We start from the raw sequence: 22,885 nt of genomic DNA, 5'->3' as shown, positions 1-22,885 counted from the left end.
ATTTGTTAAAACTTCCACTACATTTCTCCAAATCACCTCCAGGACTAATATTATCACTGACAATACTACTATCAACCAGTATTATGACTAATACTACCTTTTTTCCACTATATCTGATTCTGTTGTCAGATTACTGATAACATACCTGTTTGTTCCCAAAACTTTGAATGCCCGACTCTCATCCGTAATTTCTTGTGTTACCTGCATATGAAGCGGAAATTCACCTCATATTGACATGGAGCAAGCACAAATTTGACTGAATTACAGACACATGACAAGAGCTCATTGTAAATCTTATAATCACCTCATCTGAATGAAAACTCCTCCCTTTGAGGCCATGCTTCCAGAAAGCCAGGACACTATCCTGTAAGCAGACTGTTAGGACACATAGTCACATCACTCAGTTGTCATTAACAACATTAGGTCTAATTCACCGTCTTTTTCCACATCATTCCTTCTACCTAGTGTTTCAATGGAGAAGTCAAAGACCATCTCTGCAGCCAGCTCTTTGGATGGAAGCCCTCGCAGGTTCACGATTTTTACCGTTTCTGTCCAAAGAGAACGGAAATTGAGGTATAGCTTATTATGAAACATCACGAAAGATTCCTGGAGGATTCATGTGTGGTGAGATGGAAATGACTTACTTTCCACTGCAATTAAAACAGTGTCACGGTCCAGTTGGATGACTTGCGTGGCTTTGAGTCCTCCACTATCTGCAGATTCACAGAGACACAGAAACTTAGCTTAAGATTTAAGTGGAGCTTCATAAACACAGTGGAGAAACAGAGCAGTTCATAATACCTGGTACTGAAACAGGTGTGCCGTTCAGCTCTATGACGTCAAATTGGAGTTGTTGGCTGGTTGGAGCTTTGCCATTACTACAGTCTCTCACCCCAACACACAGCTGGGGAAACTCATCTGTTACCAACACCAGCAGCTCAAATATTGGCAGAGAGTCTGGTAATCTTACTGCCATGTGCTGCAAAAGAAACAGATATCAACACAAAAAAAACGACAGTCTGGCTACATGATTTTTAAAAAATGACCACATTTTCTCAAGTGTTTGACCTAAAATGTTTAAATTACTAAGTTTAGCACAAATGTAGGTGTGGTAGCTGCTTGCTTTTAGAGTTGACGTTGGCATTTCATCACAGACTACTATCAGACAGCAGACATGACTATGATTGAGTTCTAGAGACTCGCTTTCAACCTGCATTGAACCAACGTCCCTAAATGTCACTACAAGGGTCATTTCAGAATTGGAAGACATTTTACGTTCCACTCATCAAATTTCAAATAATTCATGTACAAAATACTTTAACATGGAGTTGTTGTGTAAATGTACTTGTCCTGAGAACAAATCTAAAAAACGAGGAGAAAAGAATGTTTGAAATTATTTTTTAAAATACCAAATAAATCTGGAGTTCCCCCTAAAATGCCATTTTCCTCTTGTCCCACCCTACTGATGATCAAATTGAATCTCAAATAAAACAGTTAAAATGAAATTTAAATATCCTTTTTGTGGTATTATTTTTTTCATTGATGTCTCTTGTAATTGTGGAAACATCTTTTTAATCACAGAATATTTTAATGGAACGTGTGTCCCACAACAACCACAATCTTTTTAGCTGGTAAAAGAAGAAAACAGTGAGTCACATGAAACACTGGAACTAACATCATCAAACAGTTTTCCAAAAGAATGGCAAAGCTATGGCCTCTTTTCTATTTTTCAGATTTTCATAACATTGTCCGCCTTGACTGAATGTCTCACTTTATCTCATATTATCAGGATAAGACAAATTCTTTTGACTTTTTCCATCAGTAGGTTTGTCCTCTTGGTCAGCAGTAACAGCTAGCTAAATATCTAGATTCTACTCCTGAGAAAAAGCTAACATTAGCATGGATTAGCAACCCTGTTACTGTGATTAGAGTAGGGTTAGCAAACAACAAATAAAACATGGAATAAAAATGGTAGCATTGATGTGTAAACTGAGCTAGTCAAGCCTTTGAGAGTTTATGACCTATTATTGATGAATATGTAGCAGAAAAATGTAAGAGAAGGTTTATTTTTCAACAATTTTGACGCCCAAATGTCTTCCAATTCTGGAATGACCCACAAAGCATGTCATTGTTAATGACTATAGAAATGATGATGGAGTCATTTGGCATCCATTTTAAGTGTAACACATCTGTACAAACCTTTAGATGCATGAACTTCTGGAGAGGTTCATACCACAACAGTAGAACCAAGCCAGACGGAACCGCCGCACACAGAAACGTACTGTCTGTGTATGGGTTTCTTGCTGGGAGAGATAAGAAAACAGGAGAGTCTGTTGTTGGTATTACTGGGAAAAAAAACATACAGAAAAGGTAGAATAAATTCTGCATCGCTTACCTACGCTACATCTCCGACAGCCTTTAGTGTCAGGAATCTTCACAGATATGGTAAACTTTCTGAGGGTCAAGAGTGAACACCCAGTTAAAGGTAAAAACAGAAGCTGTCATGAAAAGCCAAGAAGTGAAGGCTTAAAAATGCCATCCAGTGGTAGTATCCAGAATGACACTATTACTGCTGTTAAGCTTACAGCACTACCACCACATCTTCTAACCTTTTGGCTTAACTCTCTAACGGCTTGTCCTACCTTGGGTTGATTCTCTCAGTGAAGCGGTTGTTGCCAAGTGACAGACTGCTGTGCTTCTTTTGCAGATGTCCTTTCTGCTCAAAGAGAGCGGTCAAACTGTGGGAATAAAGGTGGGAGGACTTCCCTGCAGGATGGAGACTTTTTTTAGAGCAGCAGATAATGTATAAGACACTGTGTTCTCTGACAAAACCATTTAAAAAATACGCTTTACCTGATACAGACATCAGCACATTGTTCATCACATATAACCATGTGCATCGCTGTGGGAGGAGCTGCGGATACAAAGAAAAGACAATCCACTGAGTGTGTAGGTCAGCAGGTACTCACCACTGCTTGCTGTTTTAGAGGTGCACAAACCCAACTGCCTGGCTGTCCTACATCCAACACGTTTATCTGTTACCATTCAGCCATCTAATATATCCCAGACCCTGACATGCGATATTGTTATAAGATTGTCTCACTATTCACTTTATCTGTGAGCAGTCCAAATGTTTTGTCTCATCTGTGCACTGTAGTAGACTGAGAAACATCTCTGACATCCTGGCCTCAATTAAAAAACCCAAGCAAGTAGCCATTATCCCCAGGCATTCCAAGTCTAGATGCCATCTGGACTGAGGGGTCGCCCGTTTAGATGTGACTGGAATACTTCAGGAAAACATCCAGTCACTCTAAACAGAGAATTGTAACCTCCTTCTGCAACTACAACATCCTCAAACTGTCTCTAGAAACAAGCCCAGACAGCTGGTGAAAGAAGCTAGCTCTGTTAGTGATGTCATGTTTTCCAGTTACTACCCAAAGCTCATTAATACATGTGAGGGTTGGAACTAATGGCACTTTTCCACTCGCACCTACACGAGTCAATTCTAGTCTTTTTGCGAGGTTTTCCATTAGGACATAGTACCTGATACCAGTTACTATTTTAGTACCTACTCAGCCAGGGTTCCAAGCAAGCAGAGTCGAGCCGATAATGTGACGTCTACAGAGTGCAGGCCACTGATTGACGACACACGAAACCTGGACCGCGGGCGAATGAAAAGGTCGAGGCTTTTCTGTCTTTGTTGGCGGACCAAAGAATACAGATGGAGCTGGATGGGCAACTCACAACCAGAAAGTTTATCAGGAGGTCTCCGAGCGCCGCCCATGGATACAGCAGGACAATGAAGCAGTGTCAGGAGAAGCTGAGAAAGCTCAAAAGTGACTGTCAGTCCATCAAGGACCACAACGGCTGGAGTAGGTCAAACCGGAGGTGGTTTAGTGAAATGGACACCATCTACAGGCACGACCGGCGAGCAACAGGAGGCAGAGTGGCCTCGACTCTGACCACGTTCGAGGACGGTGAGTGTTTTGTGACTCCACCAACGATGAGTTGGCACTCAATTGTAATGGAAAATGACCTAAACTGAGTCAAGTAGAGCTGTGTAGGTTCTAGTGGAAAGGCACCTTTAGATGGGCCTGGAAATCGAAAGTGTCACCTCCTTTCAGCTTGATAGCATGATATTGTTCCATGAATGTAACTCTCGAATATCCTGTGCCTTTACTTTTGAACAAGATCCCTAAATACTCCGTCTGAGATCTGTAGTACATATGCAGAGGGGTAGACTGGTGCCTTATACAAAATATAATTCAGCAAGTCCAGTCTGAGCAACAGGTTAGTGGTTTTGTGGGTTTATCAGACCAAATATTATGATTAGGGATGGGTATCGTTAGGTTTTTCCTGAATCCGATTCCGGTTCTGCTTATCGATTCCGGTGCCAAACGATTCCTTAATATGTATTAAGGAATCGTTAATATGTATTAAGGAATCGTTTGGCACCGGAATTGATAAGCAGAACCGGAATCGGATTCATGAAAAACCTAACGATACCCATCCCTAATTATGATAATGGGTGCTACTGCTTTGAAAAGTTATTTTACTTTTAGATGCAAAAGTCCTAATGTTAACAGGAGGAATACACTGTTGATATTACCTAATAATGCGCCAGAAATGTGAGCTTGCATGTATTGAACCTTGCTGAATGACCAGTGCTCCAGCTGTTGCTGACAGGTTATTTTTTGCCGTATAGGTTCACTTAACAAGAAAGTTGCCCTACAGAGTGCCTAGTTCCATCCTAAACTTCAAACCATGCTACAAGCTACATGTATTGAAGCCTCCTGAATTACATCACTTAAAAACATAGATCTCACTAAAATGCACACTCTCCGTTTCTCTACTGCATCTAAAAATGTTCAATATACCCCCAATAATGCCTCTAAATGACATTCTTTGAGTCTAAAATGGGAAACAATGAACAAAGAACTAACATTTTACAAAAAATATGTTACATACAGCAATCCTTGAGTCCTTATCTTACCTTTTCTAGTGTATCTTCATGAAGTTCATTAAGGTTCAGAGTATAGATGCCCTCCTCTGCCCCAAGAATAAGATATTGATCTAAGTAGGAAAAGGAGAATAAGTCTTTTTCCTGCAATTTAATACAAACTCCATATTATAATTGTATGTTGCTGGTGGAACTTTTTACAACTCATAAAGTCACTTTTTCTGCTTTTCATTAAAAACAACAACCATTAGTTTTGGGAAATGTAAAAATAACTGTCTTCTTACCTCTTGTTTTGGGAAAAATCCAGGTGACAGCACAGTGGATTTTAAGAGGACAACCGTTGAAGACTTTAGAGAAGCAGGCTCCCATCTACGCAACCAGCAAAACAACTGAATGACTAAAGGTCTGACCATGTTACAGTGATGATTTAGTTTCAGAAGGCTATCCATCCCAACAAAAAGCAATCAGAAGTGGTTGTTACAACAACTGCATTCTGTTCTACACTCAAAGCTGCACAAGGCTGTTTTGAACATCAGTGACTCCATAGACTATTAAGCAGACACTGGGTGCTAAAGTCTTGAAATATATCACACTCAGGCTGAGGAATATGATGGAATCAGTCATTAAAAACAAGAAGAATTTGTCAACGAACATTTGTATCGTGCCATAGGGGGAAGCATACACTGCCAGTCAAAAGTTTGGGGTCATCCAGACAAACTTCATGTTTTCCATGAAAATTCACACTTTTATTCATGTGCTAACATAATTGCACAAGGGTTTTCTAATCATCAATTAGCCTTTCAACACCTTTAGCTAACACAATGTAGCATTATAACACAGGAGTGATGGTTGCTGGAAATGTTCCTCTGTACCTCTATGGAGATATTCTATTAAAAATCAGCTGTTTCCAGCTCGAATGGTCATTTACCACATTAGCAATGTCTAGACTGTATTTCTCATTCATTTAATGTCATCTTCATTCAAAAAATTGCTTTCTCTCATAAATAAGGACATATTTAAGTGACTCCAAACTTTTGAATGGTAGAGTATCTTGTTAGTCGTGAGAGCATTGCCCGGTCAACTTTTATTGTAGGTCACATGCTGTTAGTTTTCACACTTACATGGACTTGAGGGGTAGGAGGAAGTCCATGACAATCAGCCCTCTAGAAATTTTAAAGGTTACACATAAAAACAAACAACGGAGATGATAATAACTGTTCATCAGAGGCATTACAAATCCATATCACGTTTGGTTGCATGATTTGCCATCTTACAGACAGACTGGCTTCAAAGGATCCAAAAGAATCATTAGGAAGTTATTAGGTTAGCAAATCACACAAGCTAACTGATGCTTGTTACGGATATGAAGAGGCAGATGCTGGGGTTGAACTCACAGAGTCGTCAGTCTTTTTCCTCAGTGTGCTCCATTCCGGTGACAGCGGTGTCTCTCTTTTTGGGGAGGAAACAGTGGTAACTTTCCTCTTCTCTGCTGGTACAGCTTCTCCGGCAGTCGCACACGGATCGGTGCAGCGCTGTCTGATGTCCTGTGTGGCTGAGCACCTGGCCAAGACTTGCAAAAAGAAAAACAAGAACTGATTTTTTGTAGGGACTCATTTGTGACTTGGTCAGCTTGAGATGAAGTCAAACATAGCTGAGGTGTGATGAACTAGCTGGTGTGCTGTGCTGCACCTGTAGTGGAGGGGGAGTCAGTTGTTACAGCAGTGTCAGGGCCCAGAGTACAGCTCGGTCTCAGTGTCAGGTCTCTGTCCTCTGTGCCGGGAGTTAGAGAGCTGAAGGCTGGTAGAGAGGCTGTAGATGGACTGAATAAGCCACTCTTCTTACCTCCCTGAAAAACAACAGCAAACATGTTTCTCACTCTGAAGGCTATTGGTGCCATATTTAGTCTTCGATCTCAACCTGCATGCCAGTTACAAACTAGCTTCTAATAACACACTTTTATTCATGTGCTAACATAATTGCACAAGTGTTTTCAAATTACCAGCTAGCCTTTTAACACCATTAGCTAACACAATGTAGCATTAGAACACAGGAGTGATGGTTGCTGGAAATGTTCCTCTCTACCTCTATGGAGATATTCCATTAAAAATCCACATTAACAATGTCAAGACTGGATTTCTCATCCATTTAATGTTATCTTCATTGAAAAAATGCTTTTCTTTCAAAAATAAGGACATTTCTCAGTGAGGTAGACTTTTGGACGGTAGTGCTTCTGTGCCTCAAAACAAACGCACTACATTGTACAAACTGCTGTGGATGCAAACACGAAAAGCTAAAATGACGAGAACGAAAGTGTTGCAGAACCGAGGCCTGTAGGTTCCCTGTGTCGTTTCTGTCATTTTGTGTCTCGTTTTTGTCATTTCGTGACTCAGTTTTGTCATTTCTAATCTCTTTTTTGTCATTTTGTCTTTCGTTTTTGTCGTTTCCTGTCTGGTTTTTGTCATTTTGTGTCTTGTTTTTGCTGTTTTGTGTATTGTTTTTGTCATTTGGTGTCTGGTTTTTGTTGTTTCGTGTCTCGTTTTTCCATTTTCTGTCTCGCTTTCATCGTTTTGTGTCTCATTTTTAACTAATTTTTATCATCTTATGTCATCCGTTAACCTGAGCTTTTCTGGTTTCATCACAGTAATGTTATATTTTATGGCAATTTCAGTTTGGAATAAACGTGAAAGTGTAGGCCTAACTGAATGAGGAAGATGTTTTGTTATTTTCATACCCAAGCTGCATCTTTTGGTCTTTGTAGTGTTTTTGGAAAAATGTTGGTGACTTATCACTTACTTTTGTATTCATTAATGTAATGCCAAGCTGTAGCTCGACCTAGTAACACTGTGTTTACAGAAAAGGGTGCTCATTTAAACATGTAGCCTATACATTCAGTTGTCATCAGATTAATGGAAATCGGGTGTGTGTTCTCAGGAATGGTCCAGGAGGCATGACAAACAGCCCAAGGTGACCTGACCTCCAAACTAGCCAGGTTCCAACACAGACAGATGAATGCAATAAGACGAGAAATTCCTGACATGGATAACAGATGTACTGTAGTTCCATCATGTCATAATTTGGCATAAAACACATAACTTTGCCTTCAATACATTCTGTCAGAGGGGCCCTTTGTAGCAGTGAGGCATGATTTGTTTCTGTGATTCTAGACTTTCAAAGGGGGAGAAAGAAACAAAGTCCTGCTACAAAGGCCTACTGCTGAGATGATTCAGATGTCAGGATCCACTAAGGCACAGCTGCTCGGATACTGCAGCAGGATTCTTACTGATGTTTTAATGGCGGGTGAATGCACTGCATCAGCATTTCAAATATGTAAAAGACCCACAGAACAATGTGATGGTGAACCAGACGGCTTTGATGGTCTTGGTGGAAAACTTTGAAATCAGGGTGGAAGAAAAAAAATGTTGGAGCCGAGAAAAACACTCCACGCGGTCTGGCTGCATTTAACCCATTCATCAGCTGGTGTAAGATTGACTGAATGTTGACAAATGGTTAATGTGTCAAACTCATTCAAAAGAACAATCCAGATTAGTTTAGCTTCATAAAATACCACCAATTAAACCAGTGCATCCCAAATACAAGATAGCACTACATCTATGCAATGCCTTTTTCTGAGCACATTGCAAAACAATGTAGAGAAATTATTGTTAGACTAAGAATAAGTGCATTTGCATGAACAAGACTATAAGCTGCCAAAATCTAATCACGTGGTCCTTGTGTCTTTTCTGACCTTCCCTGAAAATTTCATCCAAATCTGTTAATCCATCCATCCTCTATACACCGCTTTATCCTCACTAGGGTCGCGGGGGGTGCTGGAACCTATCCCAGCTGACTCGGGCGAAGGCAGGGGACACCCTGGAAAGGTCACCAGTCTGTCCCAGGGCTACATATACAGACAAAAATCACACTCACATTCACACCTACGGGCAATTTAGAATAATCAATTAACCTCAGCACATTTTTGAACTGTGGGAGGAAGCCAGAGTACCTGGAGAAAACCCACGCATACACAGGGAGAACATGCAAACTTCATGCAGAAAGATCCCAGGCCCACCCCGGGATTCGAACCGGGGAGCTTCTTGCTGCAAGGTGAAAGTGCTAACCACTAGCTCACTGTGCAGCCATCTGTTAATCCGTTTTTGAGTAATGTTGCACACAGACAGACAAACAGATAGTATGGACCACACTCACATCAGTAGATGGCGCCCTCCTAATGGTTAAACTCCTGAAAGAGAAAAGGGCAACAATGTTATGGTCATGCTCTAAAACTTTAAGAACCAAGTCACCCGGTGGGACCCAAAATCAAGCCTCATGAAAACAAGCTGGATCACAAAGACAGATGCTAAAGATGCTGAGGGCAGGGTAACAGCAGCACACAAACACAACTGTGAAGGAAACACCACGAGAAAGCAGACAAAGGAGCCAAAAAAGCTGAGAACCAGTGGGTTTGTGCTGCAATATGCATCTGCATCCAGTTCATGTGGTTTGGATTAGCGCAAGGCAAACACAAACCCATTGATTACGTCAAACAAATTGGCATTAGCTGATATTCAAATCATAAAAATACCACAGCAAGTGGTGTATTTCAGGTGAATTCATATGGGATGGGGAAACACTGCTGTTAGGAAAGGCTGGAGTTGATGGACGTGGCCTACCTCAGCTGCAGAGCTTGCTCCACACATTCCAACAGGCTCCTGCAACAGGAAGACCTGGTGTTTATCTGACTATGGGCCTGAATGGCCCACAACAATGAGAGGGAAGCAACCAGTGGTTCACTTCTGTCCATTTCTGAAGCCCCATAATGCTGCTGACATTGAAACCGAGGCTTTGACCTGAGCCAAACTAAAGGGTACATCTGCTTTTTCTATCAGTACTTACAACTCTGTACTCGCCAGGGATGTAGCAGGGATGTCACAAATACTAATCCACATGAGCCCTCTGTGTGAGTCTTTAACATCAGAAGTCATTTTAAGTTAAAAATAAAGAAAACAAGAAGATTTGGAGTTCTACACAGTTTTCTTCACCTACAAAGAAAGTAATCTGGATCCTGTCCTCCACAACTCTGACAAAGAAGCTCCCCTTTACTGACACTATGCATGTCCCAAACATGGGTTTTGTTGAACTTTAAAGTACTAGATTTATACAAGATATAGTGATCTATGTTAAGGCTAGTCTATCTTTTACTTGTGTATGCACAGTTTTCACAAGAAAACAGAAGCATACATTAGCAGAGCTGCTGGTTTCTTCATATTGCACTCGTACAAATGGTAAATATCAACCTCATACTAATTTGTAATTTTGTTTTTGTGTGCTTTCCTCTTAATGGCAAACACATGGATATGTAATTGATCAAATCATGATTTCTGTTTTTCATAGATAGCTGAGCTACTCAAGAATCTTCCTTCATAACCCCCTGTAACTACAGAGGGGGCAAGCAGACCCCGGGATAGGAGTCAAGATAAACGGTTGCTTTGTTTACATCCTGTCTGATTGTTGCATAATTGCCATCCATGTTCCCAGATCACAGCAATTCACTTGGAGAGTATAGTTGTATCATAACCGATAGAAAGGATGACCAAAACCAGATGAAAACATTACTATAGTGTTTGTGCAAAAATATTATTACCAAGGGTAATTTGTCAGGACAGCTAGATAAAACTACAGGTACAAGTACTACTACTGCTGCCATCACTTTATTTGCTACTGCTGCTACTCATGAAAAATCCTGTGCAGCTGAGATGGATTCATACCGGGAACACATACTTTTAAACATTCAGAGGCTTTAATCCCCACATTCTATCATTAAAGATGAGAATATCTGATTATTTGTAATTGCGATAGGGCATACCGAGGCCACAAATCTCCCCAAAGGCAGTTTGCCAGTTTTGATGTCGGCTGTTTGATTGCAGCGGAAGCAATCAGAAGTCATGTGACACTTGCTGAGAAAAGATTTTAGATCGTCACAAAAATGTCTTTAACATCGCAAATATAATGAATAAATGATGTAAAATAATTAATGTCTGAATTAGTTAAAGATTAGAAAGCCTTTGAGACATATTCTGATTTTTAAAAAAAAAAATGAAGACGAATGAATGATTACCATATTGGAACGCAGCTCCAGTTCTAGTCCACCTCTTAATACATTCATGCTTTTATTTTGAAATCACCACATTTTACAAGCTGAGAGGAAATCTTTGAGTTTTAGGACAGCATTGGGCACCATTCTAAAAACAACAACCGTATATTGTTTTCTAAAGCCATTTTCAGCTTAACACCTGATGGCTTTAAATTGTGAAATCTTAACAGCAGAGGTTGAGGAAAGAAGAGGAAAATAGAGAGAAAGAAGTCTTACGGTGAACTGTCTTCATCTCCTGATAGGCTCCAGTCATCATCATAGGAGCTATGCTGAAAGGAGAATCAGAAGAGAACCTTTGGTCATAACTAGATATTGTACTCTATATTATCAGTACACGACTCTGTCACAAACACTGTGTTGCAGAAAGGTTCATTACCAATTCAGGATAAGGCTCTGTGACTTTCCTCAGTGGAGGCCCAAACTTCACTTGGTCAACTGCAAAGAGAGCAGAGCAGCATGATCCCACACAGTCCAGGCATTTTCATGTTCACAGTATTGATGAGCGCTCACTTTTAAGTGCATTGATTGGCCTTAGTCTGGGGTTAGACACAGGATGCACTCTGCAAATCACCTGTTCCATCAATAATGGGCTATTTCAGTGCGTCCACAGACATGGTGCCACAAATGTCGTCTCCCCAACGTCTTTTGCATGCAGCACTATTTCATCCCACTCTTAGCCCTCTGCTCCACGGCTGGGAAGATGCAGCCGCTGTGATAGTCTGATTTTAAATCATTTTAAGTGATATTGCACAGGGAAGTATTAACTTCTCCTCTACATGTTGTAAATGCCAGTTATGGCCACCATGACTAAACATAATATAAATTAGCAACAGTAAAACTCAGAGATTAGCTTTGTTCCCAGGCCCACTTGTGCAAATATGAAAAGATCAACTTTAAACATAACATACATTGGTGTTCAAAAAAAGAGCATCACCCCTTAAAATTGTAGTTGCGATAAGAATCTGACAATATTTTCGACAGACTGCATCAGATAATATTCTGTAAAATAATTATGACGCATTAAACTGTTATTACTTCCATCACCTTACATGTTTAAGCAGAAGCTGCAGCACACCCTAGCTGACCACTGCACAAGCTAACCGTTTTCACTGAATTTCTAGCATTAATTTAGGGTGTTTTTAATCTCTGTTTGAACACTTGTGTGTCCTTTTTTGTATTGTTTATTTGTTATCTTTCTTCCTGCCGGTTCCTCTTACCAGGTCCTCGTTGTAAATGAGAAATCGTTCTCAACTGATCTTACCCGGCAAAATAAAGAATCACAATAATAAAATAAGATTGACACACATAGCTGATGATGTAATATTGCAGCAGCTCTATAAACACGCTCTGCAAGAGTGGTTGTAATCTCTTGTTTGTGTTGGGATAGCATCTGGTGAACATTTCATCATGTTTTCCTTTTAAAATAATAAACTGAGGAAACTTGAGGGCTGATAACATCCATCTATCCATCCATCCACTTTCTATACATGCTTTTTCCTCTGTAGGGACGCCTGCTAATCTTGTACTCTACATTAAGGGAAACGTGTGATTTTACTTATATTCAGGTGATATTCAGGAGATGAGGAGTTATATGTTTCTTAGGTTTAGAGAAAAATGGTCTGTTGATATTTGGTATAAATCAAAATGATTAAGTTATTGTCTTATAAAGGACAGATACAGCGTGGAACCTTATGTGAAGCATAATTTAAGCAAAACACAGAGATCCCTGTGTGCACAGCTACGCTCAGAAACATCACCATTAGCTTTAGAGACTGGGAGGTTTAATTCTACTTCAGAGAAGGACAGACTTTATTTGCTGTGTAATTTAGATGAGGTTCCCTTTATGTTTTACTGTCCTGTATACAAAGATATCAGGGAGGTACTTTTCAGGAAGATGTCCTTTGTTTATTTCGATTTCTTTTGGTTGGATGATCATGAAAAACTTGAGTTGTGTTTCAAAAGGGGAACCTTTTTCATGGCAGAATTTCTTTGCTGTGCCTGGGATAAAAGGCAACACATTTTGTTAGAGAACTGAGCAGCAGAATAATGTGTGTTTTGGATGTATTGCTGCAATGCTAGTGTATTGGTGTCTTGTAAACCCATGAGGGTTGGACACACTTAAAATAAAGAAATCAATCAATCATATATTTTTTTTTAAATTTAGTCACATTCAGTATAATTTAAGCATCAGAAATACAACTTCAATAGTGATTTAGTGTAAGTTCATTTCAGTTCTTTTCCTTTGTTTTTTGCTTGAAAAATAATACATCTGAATTGCTCAGTGAGTTAAAAGTTTAAAGACAGAATGGCTTGTCTGTTAACTACTTGATTTAACACCTCCATGTCTTGAAAAGGTGTCTGGCTTTGGTTTCTGTGCTGACTTGACCGAGATGTGACTGAGCGTAGGAAACAGGTCGTTATTTAACCACAGAGAACCTGAGCCGTCGCTTGACAGTTTGACTTTGAACCAGAAAGCGGAAGCTTCGGTCCTGTCTCAGCTCAGTTACCACTCATAGTGCTGCTGAATGTCTGCAACAAGTCATGCTCATTTTAAAACTTCTTACTTAATAGGAGAAGTTTGTGAAATAGGTTTCTTTACTCTTAGACACTGAAGAGGACCAAGTGGGGTCATTTACCACATTAGCAATGTCTAGACTGTATTTCTGATTCATTCAATGTTATCTTCATTGAAAAAAATGCTTTTATTTCAAAAATAAGGACATTTCTAAGTGCTCCCAAACTTTTGTACGATAGCGTGCATTTGGTGATTTGGGAAATTGACCTCGAGCACCACTAGCAAGTTCATCTTTTAGTTTTTCAATTGTCTCAACAACTTTTGTCAAGAAATTTGGTACAAATACTCTTGGTGCACTGAGGGGTAAAGACTTATTATCTCCTGAGCTTCTCAGAAATGCTACTTGTCCATGAACAGTTTGAATGCCATCAAGATTGTCTGACACAAAAATGTGTGCGGACATTCATGGTACTCAGATAATGAATCACTATGACTTTGTTGATCTCAAGACTTTTTCCTCACGCCACCACAACGTTGACATTTGAGGATCGGACTTATTGGCAACTGAAACTGGAAAATTCTAACATTTCTGTCAAGATAAATCATTGGAACCTTGGTGATGCCTTACATTTTAATTTAGTGCCATCACCAGGCCAAAACTGCACTGTTATGACCTAATCCCTGAAAAAAATTTACATTTTCATCATCATCTGTTTCACTTTCTGCTTTTAAGCTAAGGGTAGCACATCATCACACAGCTGCTTAGGATTTTTTCATGTCATTTTAAAAAAATACACCATAAATCCTGTTTAACATTTTGCTATGTAGCCAAAAGAGTGAAACATCCCAAAGACTGCATGTTTAAACAGAAGTAGCTGTACAAGAATGTAACCTAAATGAAATATGTACTGTCTGATGAGAACAGATTACATATCTAGTGGCACATTTAATCCTAATTTATGGTAACTTGTAGCTTTTGGTAAAGATGTATTTGACCAGACTATAGTATGAGCTCTGTAGTAGAACTGTGATTGTAGCAGCGGTGTTAGCATTCACACCTATACTGGTCAAGGTGAAGTGCACGTGTTTGTGGCTTATATGTCTTCAAATAGCACACTGTATGTAAAGGAAGTTGAGGTCAACCTGAGTTTGATTTATGATTTGGTGCTGGGCAAAGTGTGAAGGTAGTCTATCACACCAGTAACACTCAGGCCACAAGAAGCAGCTCAGAAGTATGAAGTCACTGGAGCAAGTGCATAGAAGTAGGACTGTCTGTCACACACCAGGCATGTTCTCAGTGCCATCCTCTGACGCAGCCTCCATCCCACATGCATGGACGGGTTACAGAACGAGGGTAGCCATCAGCACCCTCACTGAGCAGCTTTTGTCCTCATTCGTATTATGGAGATTACAGCGCTGCATACTGGGAACCACGGTGGACAATGAAGCCACTCTTCGCAAAGTACAATCAACATACAGTATATTTACACATGCATGCATGCAGTCGAAGCACAGCGACCAAGTCATAAACAGTGGATATTAGGAACAAACAGTAAAAACAGAACAACATGGAAGCATCTGAAGCTGTCTGAAGTGAGTTGAAAAAGTATAAGTATTTTGGGGATATGCACATTCATTTTTTTGACAGTGAGATAACCAGATGAACATCAATCTCATATCTGTGTGATAAATACAGTGCTACAGAGACTTGGTGGCTAGCTACATCGCCTCGCAGCTACAAGATCCCCGGCTCACGTTCTAGCCTTTCTGGGATCTTTCTGCATTGAGTTTGCATCTTCTCCCTGTACATGTATCTGGCTTTCTCCCACATGGATGCTAGAGTTACGACATCTCAAGCTTAGCCCATAAGAACCCACGGTGACACCAGTGTAACAAGCACTTTGAGTGCCCCATTCTCTTCCTTGTAAAGCTTTATGTCTGACCTTAACTCATTAAGTCCTTTAAGGAAAAATGGGTCTGGGTTCTTATGGGTTAAATTAGCACAAATGGTAGGACTAAGAGGAGAGAGGTAGCCGGGCTAACGTCCACTTCTAAAGGCCTTATTTTCATGCTAGCATGAGCAGAGTGACCTTAAAATTCGCTTTGTGCATCTGAGACTAGAGACTTAGAATCTGTATTCTGTTGTTACCACGAGAGATATTAGATTACAGGGGCATATGAATCCTTTTCAAGTGCATTACATGCCATTTTGTTTCATTATCTATTTTGATTATGTTCTAATATTAGGGTACATAAAAATGTACAATGACTCTAACTAAATCAGTGATATACACTACCACTCAGAGGTTTGGGGTCATTTAGAAATGTCTGTACTTTTGAAATAAAAGCTGTTTTTTCAGTGAAGATAACATTAAATGAATCAGAAATGCAGTCTAGACATTATTAATGTGGTAAATGACTATTCTAGCAGGAAATTAGAATATCTCCAGAGGAATACAGAGGAACATTTCCAGCAACCATCACTCCTGTGATGGTTGCTGGAAATGTGGCTTGCTAACAAGGGGCTTGTTAGCAAAACAAACAGTTAGCTTCCAAGCTAAGTGTGTGAGGATAGCTCAGCTAGCTGATGCTTTAACGTACTTAAAAGTTGGAACATTTGACCTTGTCGGTGGAAGTTTGAGAGATCGACGCAACTGCTTCCGTCTATAGTGTCCGTCGGTGTCTGAAGACAGTTAAAAGGTTGCCGTTCAAGCACTGCTGAAGCAAGTAACCTTCACCGTCCGACAGTGAAAGGATTGTCATTGTGAGGATGCTGCATTGTGTTAGCTAATCGTGTTGAAAGGCTAATTGATGATTAGAAAACCCTTATACAGTTATGTTAGCACATGGATAAAAGTGAGACTTTTCATGGAAAACATAACATTGTCTGGGTGACCCAAAACTGTTGAAGGCGAGTGCATGTTAAGGTATTGGGAGCATTGGGATTGGTAAATTACACTAAATAATGAGGCAAAACATCACCAAAGGTATTGCAATTCATCATGAGCAGAATCTGAATGTCCATATTAAAATTCATAGCGATCCATGCACGATGAATCCGTCAGGCCAATTCACTCTGAATCATGGATGCCAACCTCATGATGGCGCTACAGAAAAACTCCACCAATCTCCAAAGTCAATGTGATTCATTCTCTAGGAAATCTGTAAATCTGTGGAACATTTCACAGAAATCCATCTGACAGGCATTGATATAATCTGAACCAGCGTTGTGGACTAACTCACTGATCAACAGACCAACATCTGGCTAAAATACGCCTACCAGCAACTACAAAGGGTGGTGACCACATTTGTTTCATCACTACACAAAAACAGAAAGAGAACAGTCAATGATGCACACACATTCTTGTAGTGTCTGCAGACACAAAGCAGATTGTCATTACCAGATAGTAAACACAGGTTTTGGGTTTGGTCTAATTTAGAAGCACCAAAAGGTACCAAACAGGAACCTCATAAAGAGACTGTGTTGTGCAAGGAAAAGGGGTCATCATGCAAGTCCTCCTGAAACCATAAGTCTCTATATTTATGTGTGAAGAATAAGGGCAAGAATGGTTCTTAAAATGTTGAACTACTTCTTTAAAGCCACAGGATTTTGAGACACGTCAGTTTCATCCTTACACCACAGGTAAAGAGAACGGAAGTGGAAAAATCTGCCTCCCAACAACTCTAGTTTCCCACAGTCTGAACCTGTGTGTGTGTGTGTGTGTGTGTGTGTGTGTGTGTGTGTGTGTGTGTGTGTGTGTGTGTGTGTGTGTGTGTGTGTGTGTGTGTGTGTGTGTGTCCTCACATTGTTCTTCAGATAGAGTCCTCTCCACAGACAGGTGCTTCCCTGCTGACTGAATCTTGTCAGGCGCCATTTCCTCAAACTGTCAACACAGCATTGGTATTACAGCAAGCATCAGCAAAACCACAAGTCACGGTGAAAATGACTGCTTTTTTCAATCTACTATCAGAAAGCACACATGATATTTACACATCACAGCAAGCCAGTCAAAAGTGGGGATACTTAATAGGATATTGTGAATAAGAATGCCGTCTGTTGACCAGTGAAAGTGTCACTCCGTGCAGCACTGACCTCCAGCTCGTTGTCGTCCATGCTGTGTGTGTGGGAGGAGTGCAGCTCAGGGTTGTTGGCCATGTCCAGCAGCTCAATTATCAGGTTACGGGTCAGGAGTTGTGTCACAAATGGATGCTGGAGGAAACATACATATCATGACCTCAAACACATATAAAACAAATTGTAGCGATTCCACAAAATCATGTAAAATGATCCTCACAAACTACAACAGACGTTAACTAGCGTACGAAATATTGGCAAAAACCTTCTTCTTTCAAGGACACTGCAAAGCTGTTTCCACATCTATGAATCACTGTTAGAGTTAATTTAATTCAGTGGTGTTATCCACAATTTACACTGCCAGTCAAAAGTTTAGGGTCACTTAGAAATCTTATTTTTCAAACAAAGGCTTTTTTTCAATGAAGATAACATAAAATGAATCAGAAATATAGTCTACGCATTGATAATGTGGTAAATGACTAGTCTAGCTGGAAATGTTACAGGCCTCGGTTCTGCAACACTTTCGTTCTCGTCATTTTAGCTTTTCGTGTTTGCATCCACAGCAGTATGTACAATGTAGTGCGTTTGTTTTGAGGCACAGAAGCACTACCGTCCAAAAGTCTGCCTCACTGAGAAATGTCCTTATTTTTGAAAGAAAAGCATTTTTTCAATGAAGATAACATTAAATGAATGAGAAATCCAGTCTTGACATTGTTAATGTGGATTTTTAATGGAATATCTCCATAGGGGTACAGAGGAACATTTCCAGCAACCATCACTCCTGTGTTCTAATGCTACATTGTGTTAACTACTGGTTTTGAAAGGCTAATTGATGATTAGAAATGAATGATTGAATAAAAGTGTGAGTTTTCATGGAAAACATGAAATTGCCTGGGCAACTCCAAACTTTTAAATGGTAGTGTTTATCAACTGTTTTCCAGAGTAGAAGAGAAAAAAAAACATGCACATACAAAACTTTTGGTGCTGGACTAAACCGGATGGTAAAAAGTAGAACACCCAGATTGTTTTCTGCTTCTAGAAAGTCTTTTTTTTAAATTTATCAAACCTTTTTCAGCTCAAAATATAGCAATAATAGTCACCACATGTGGTCTAGCCACTTATTGGACAATGCTGCATATTGAAAATGAATGAATACATAAATGAAATAGAAAGGAAACTCAGAGAGCGCAGTACTCCACCAGGGCTGCTCAGTCGCATCATTTCTGAAATCTGAAAAATCGCAGATCCAGACTATAAGCCCCATCACAAAATCTAATCAATTGGTCCTTGTGTCATTTCTGGCCTTCCTTGAAAATTTCATCCAAATCCGTTCTTTTGTTTTTGAGTAATGTTGCTAACAGACAGACACTGATCAAACACTGAGGCTCCACCTCCTTGGTGGGGTAATAAATAACCAAATCAGATCAAGATACGTTATTAAATGTCACTCTGAACAAAAATCCCTTTAGTTATTCGGCATACAATTTGCCAAAGCAAAAATGGTAAATATAGTAAAATTAAATCTGTCCAATTACATCATCACACTCTCTGTATTTAGATCTCTCTCTACTGTACCACTGTCAAATAAAGACAAGTGTAAAAACCACATAAACTGCTTTTTTAAGTCATTTAAAGCTACCTTCACCTATGTGCCTGTCTTCTTTAATTTACCTGGTTTCTTTACAGTCAGGCAAAGCTGCGCCATGAAGAAAAATAATAATTCTGAGTTCAGACTGACGGCAATGTAAAGCGCATTTTCTACAATTTCTAAAGGGATTTATGGACATTTATCTGTGATGATAAATAGACAAATATCGGCTCACAGAGCTGATTCCAACAATATGTGTATGATGCCAGAAATACTGTGATGTCATGGCAAAATGAGTCAATAAGAAACGGGGGAAAAGAAAACAAATATTTCTGCACAAATTAGCATTCTACGTATTGTGGTGTGACGTATTCATATGTAAAATCTACTGAACAGTTCCCAGTGCGAATTCACTGTATGAATGTAATTCAATCTCTCACTAGTTAATGGAGACTCTCTGTCAACCTATTTTTATCCTTCAAATGTTAAAAATAGAACAAAAAAAACTGTACTAATGAATAGTGCCTATATCCGGACAGATGGCTACTTAATTTCCTTCCATTAATGATAGGCTATAAAGGGCAAGCTAACCTGCAGCAGTGTCTCAGCTGAGGGTCTTTTACGAGGGTTTTTAATCAGAGCCATCTTCACAAAGCTCTGGAAACTCGCAGACCTGTAGAAAGATGACGAAGAGAAGAGAGACAGCGTGTGAATGCATCAAAAATCTAAATGTTATTGATCAGATTAAAGAGAGAAAAGCAGACGGTCACAGTTCAACTCACCACTTGGTTTTGTCCTTTAGTCTCGGTGGCTGGAAGCTGCTCTTGGACATCAACATCAGCGCTCTGAAACATTGTTTTAAAAGCCACTGAGCTGAGAAACGACTTACATGCTGCAAACCAGGCAGCCGAAATATGACATTTAGCGTTTATACAATGTTTATCACCACACGGATGTCATTAAGGCCGCCTGTTTCCAGCTGTCCGGGCTGTTGGGGTGCCTGCTGCCTGTGCTGACTCACCTCATTGGATGGAGGTCAAACATGGGCGGCTGGAGCTCGGCCAGCTCGATAGCAGTGATGCCAGCAGCCCAGATATCGCACAGATGGTTGTAGCCGCCCTTCTTTTCCACTGCAGCCACCTCTGGAGCCATCCTGGACAGAGAAACAGAACAAAAGAGACCATCAGAGGAAGGAAATGAACAGTCTGTATGAGACACTGCATTATTACTTATGCTTTTGTATCGACTACTCATTGTAATACCTCTAATGTTGTGTTTCTCTACAATTACAGTTTGTTTCGTTAAATGTTGTGTGGATTTTTGATGACAGTTCCTAAAATTGTTGATCAGATTTCAAACAAACTTCTCTAAAATGTAGTTTTTAGGTAATAAGGTATCCAAATAGTTTTTGCTTTAGAAGTAGAAAATGCTGCTAATGAGTTCAAATAAACTACATATCCATAAAAACTTAATTTTTCACCTTTATTTTGTATTTATAGTAGGCTTCTCTTGGCTACTGGCAATAACACACTGAGAATTTATCATGAAATTCATGACGGCGCAATCAATTACTCATTTGACTGGTGAATGTCTGTAAGATTTTAAAGAAAACTTGCCACTAGATAGACCATAAACAGCAATAAATTACAATATGACCACTCACAACACCCAGAATTCTCCGTTTATTATATTGCTTGCATTACTATAAGTCTCAAGGGGCTGTTTAACCAGCATTTTCCAAAAATTGTGTCAATACCATAAACTAGCTACTGTATTTTTTTGTCTTCAGGCAGATCACATAACATCATAGTAGCTTTGCACACTGACAGACAAAACTAAGTAGTAGCTTAGGGTATTCAACCTCAAATCTGTACTCTTTATGACTTTTATTTCAAAAGGTGAGTTAAAGTACTTTATTTCATTCATTTTAGGACACCTTGCAAGCAGGCGTGAACTAACCGTGACGTCACCCGTTGGTTTCAACGCTGAGAAAATGAAGCCCGGATTTTGCTACTTCCTGGTCGCCGTTTTGGATTTTTTGGAGCCAGTAACGTAAAAAGCGTCATCAAACAGGCTGGACCGGAGAGCAACTAGGGGCAGGATTGGCTGAGAACTCTCTTATCCCGCCCACATTTTACCGCAGAGGCTTCTGTTGCTGTCTATCAAGTATAGCCACACCCCCTGGCTCTGCCAACTTTAACGATTTATTTAAAATTCAGTATTGATTTATTTTAAGATCGGCCACCTGATCTCTCATTTTGACCATGAATACTAATGGGAAAAAAATCCTGAGCTGTAGAAAATCAGTCTATCAAATTTTATTTTTTCCGGTGATGAATTGGGGTCTATGGAGCAAAAGCTTTTTGGAGCCAACCCTAGCGGACGGCATGATATTGCAAGTTTTTGACACTTCCGTGTGGGCTTCAATTTTGGAGCCAGATGCTACATCCACTTTATATACAGTCTATGCTTGCAAGTTGATTTTTGCTTTATTTTCAGATAATTTGAATACCAAGAGCACCAGCAAAGCTCCAAGAAGCAGAGGTAATGTCTATGGTACTGAAACGTTTTTTCTATTAGGCAGGAATAAGGATAGGTCAACAGGGACACTGACAGACTTTTGCTTGGTCATGAGCAACTCCTTTTACATTTGGTCTTGGCTGAATGAGCAAAGCCTTTTGTGTGCCAGACAGACAAGGATGCATGTTTGAATGTTCTCTGGAAAAATAACGATTTTGAGCATAGGTGTAGCATTTCATAAAACCCCAGGAGCCACAACAAGCAAATCACACAGACAAAAAAAGCTAGGATATCTTTTTGTTCTACAATAAAGATTGATTTAAATTCATTACTGAATGTTTTTCCTACCAAAAGGCATTCATAGCCTCCCGCTCGTAGAAGGGATGTAGTCCTTCATGGGGCAAGTGATCACATTTGGTAACTTCCACACGCATTAAATATGGCGTTGTTCCTGCCTCTCAGTGAGGTCGAGAAGCATGTGGTCTTCATCCAGCCAGTTAATGAAGATCACTCTACGTTACAGCACACTACATCATGGCATTTGACCAATCAGCAGAGGCCTGGAACATATCAAACTTTGTCTTTTCTCCGAAGTCGGAAAAAAAACGGACTTGTGGCTCGGTCCTATTCCATATTTGGGGTCGAAACATCAAAACTAACCATGGTTATTTGGCAAAACTCACACATTTTACGGTTGAGTAGCTGTGCTAAGTGATGATATATATACATTTCTTGGAAATTTTTTTTTAAACCACTACCGGGCAAGCCGTATACGGTAACTTCACCATCAGTCTTGTATCCTCCAATAACACTCTAGGGTTGAAATTTTGAATTTCAAAGCATTTCAATGAGTGCCTTTAAAAGGGTTAATATCAAATATGGCAGTCTTAAGAGTGGTAGGGAAGAGTACCTACAATTTTGCAATCTTTTGGGGCTGTAGAAATGGTCAAAATATAGACAAAGAGTACTGGCATGAAGTACAGATCAACTGTAACCCTCATCCAAAACACAAATACCATAGCCCTGCACCTTCATACAAAATCCTTTGAAGGTCATCTCCTACTTTGTACGATACT

At 39.8% G+C, this 22,885-nt stretch overlaps 1 protein-coding gene across 3 annotated transcripts in view; it reads right to left on the bottom strand.

Moving 5' to 3' along the window:
• The window catches only part of map4k2 (mitogen-activated protein kinase kinase kinase kinase 2), a 46,203-nt gene that overhangs the window by 3,706 nt on the left and 19,612 nt on the right, over window positions 1–22,885 (bottom strand). The window contains exons 9-31 of one of the 3 annotated variants that reach the window (XM_022196428.2): window positions 20,311–20,442; window positions 20,072–20,134; window positions 19,881–19,962; window positions 17,720–17,836; window positions 17,432–17,510; window positions 11,488–11,546; window positions 11,328–11,380; window positions 9,631–9,669; window positions 9,167–9,200; window positions 6,650–6,806; window positions 6,355–6,530; window positions 6,082–6,123; window positions 5,245–5,329; window positions 4,994–5,073; window positions 2,854–2,914; window positions 2,643–2,766; window positions 2,396–2,454; window positions 2,200–2,303; window positions 802–979; window positions 645–713; window positions 462–548; window positions 305–375; window positions 146–201 (exon numbers count right to left, since the gene is read on the bottom strand). In XM_022196428.2, the coding sequence (XP_022052120.1) occupies window positions 146–201; window positions 305–375; window positions 462–548; window positions 645–713; window positions 802–979; window positions 2,200–2,303; window positions 2,396–2,454; window positions 2,643–2,766; window positions 2,854–2,914; window positions 4,994–5,073; window positions 5,245–5,329; window positions 6,082–6,123; window positions 6,355–6,530; window positions 6,650–6,806; window positions 9,167–9,200; window positions 9,631–9,669; window positions 11,328–11,380; window positions 11,488–11,546; window positions 17,432–17,510; window positions 17,720–17,836; window positions 19,881–19,962; window positions 20,072–20,134; window positions 20,311–20,442 (2,007 nt within the window). The remainder of the gene's footprint in view (window positions 1–145; window positions 202–304; window positions 376–461; window positions 549–644; window positions 714–801; window positions 980–2,199; window positions 2,304–2,395; window positions 2,455–2,642; window positions 2,767–2,853; window positions 2,915–4,993; window positions 5,074–5,244; window positions 5,330–6,081; window positions 6,124–6,354; window positions 6,531–6,649; window positions 6,807–9,166; window positions 9,201–9,630; window positions 9,670–11,327; window positions 11,381–11,487; window positions 11,547–17,431; window positions 17,511–17,719; window positions 17,837–19,880; window positions 19,963–20,071; window positions 20,135–20,310; window positions 20,443–22,885) is intronic. The other 2 variants (XM_051943881.1, XM_022196430.2) reach the window with 2 other exon arrangements.

This window comes from Acanthochromis polyacanthus, chromosome 23 (genome assembly GCF_021347895.1).
Source record: "Acanthochromis polyacanthus isolate Apoly-LR-REF ecotype Palm Island chromosome 23, KAUST_Apoly_ChrSc, whole genome shotgun sequence".
NCBI classification, from domain to species: Eukaryota; Metazoa; Chordata; class Actinopteri; family Pomacentridae; genus Acanthochromis; species Acanthochromis polyacanthus.
Note: the sequence above shows the minus strand (reverse complement) of the source record. Positions and strands in the feature narration are given on the sequence as shown.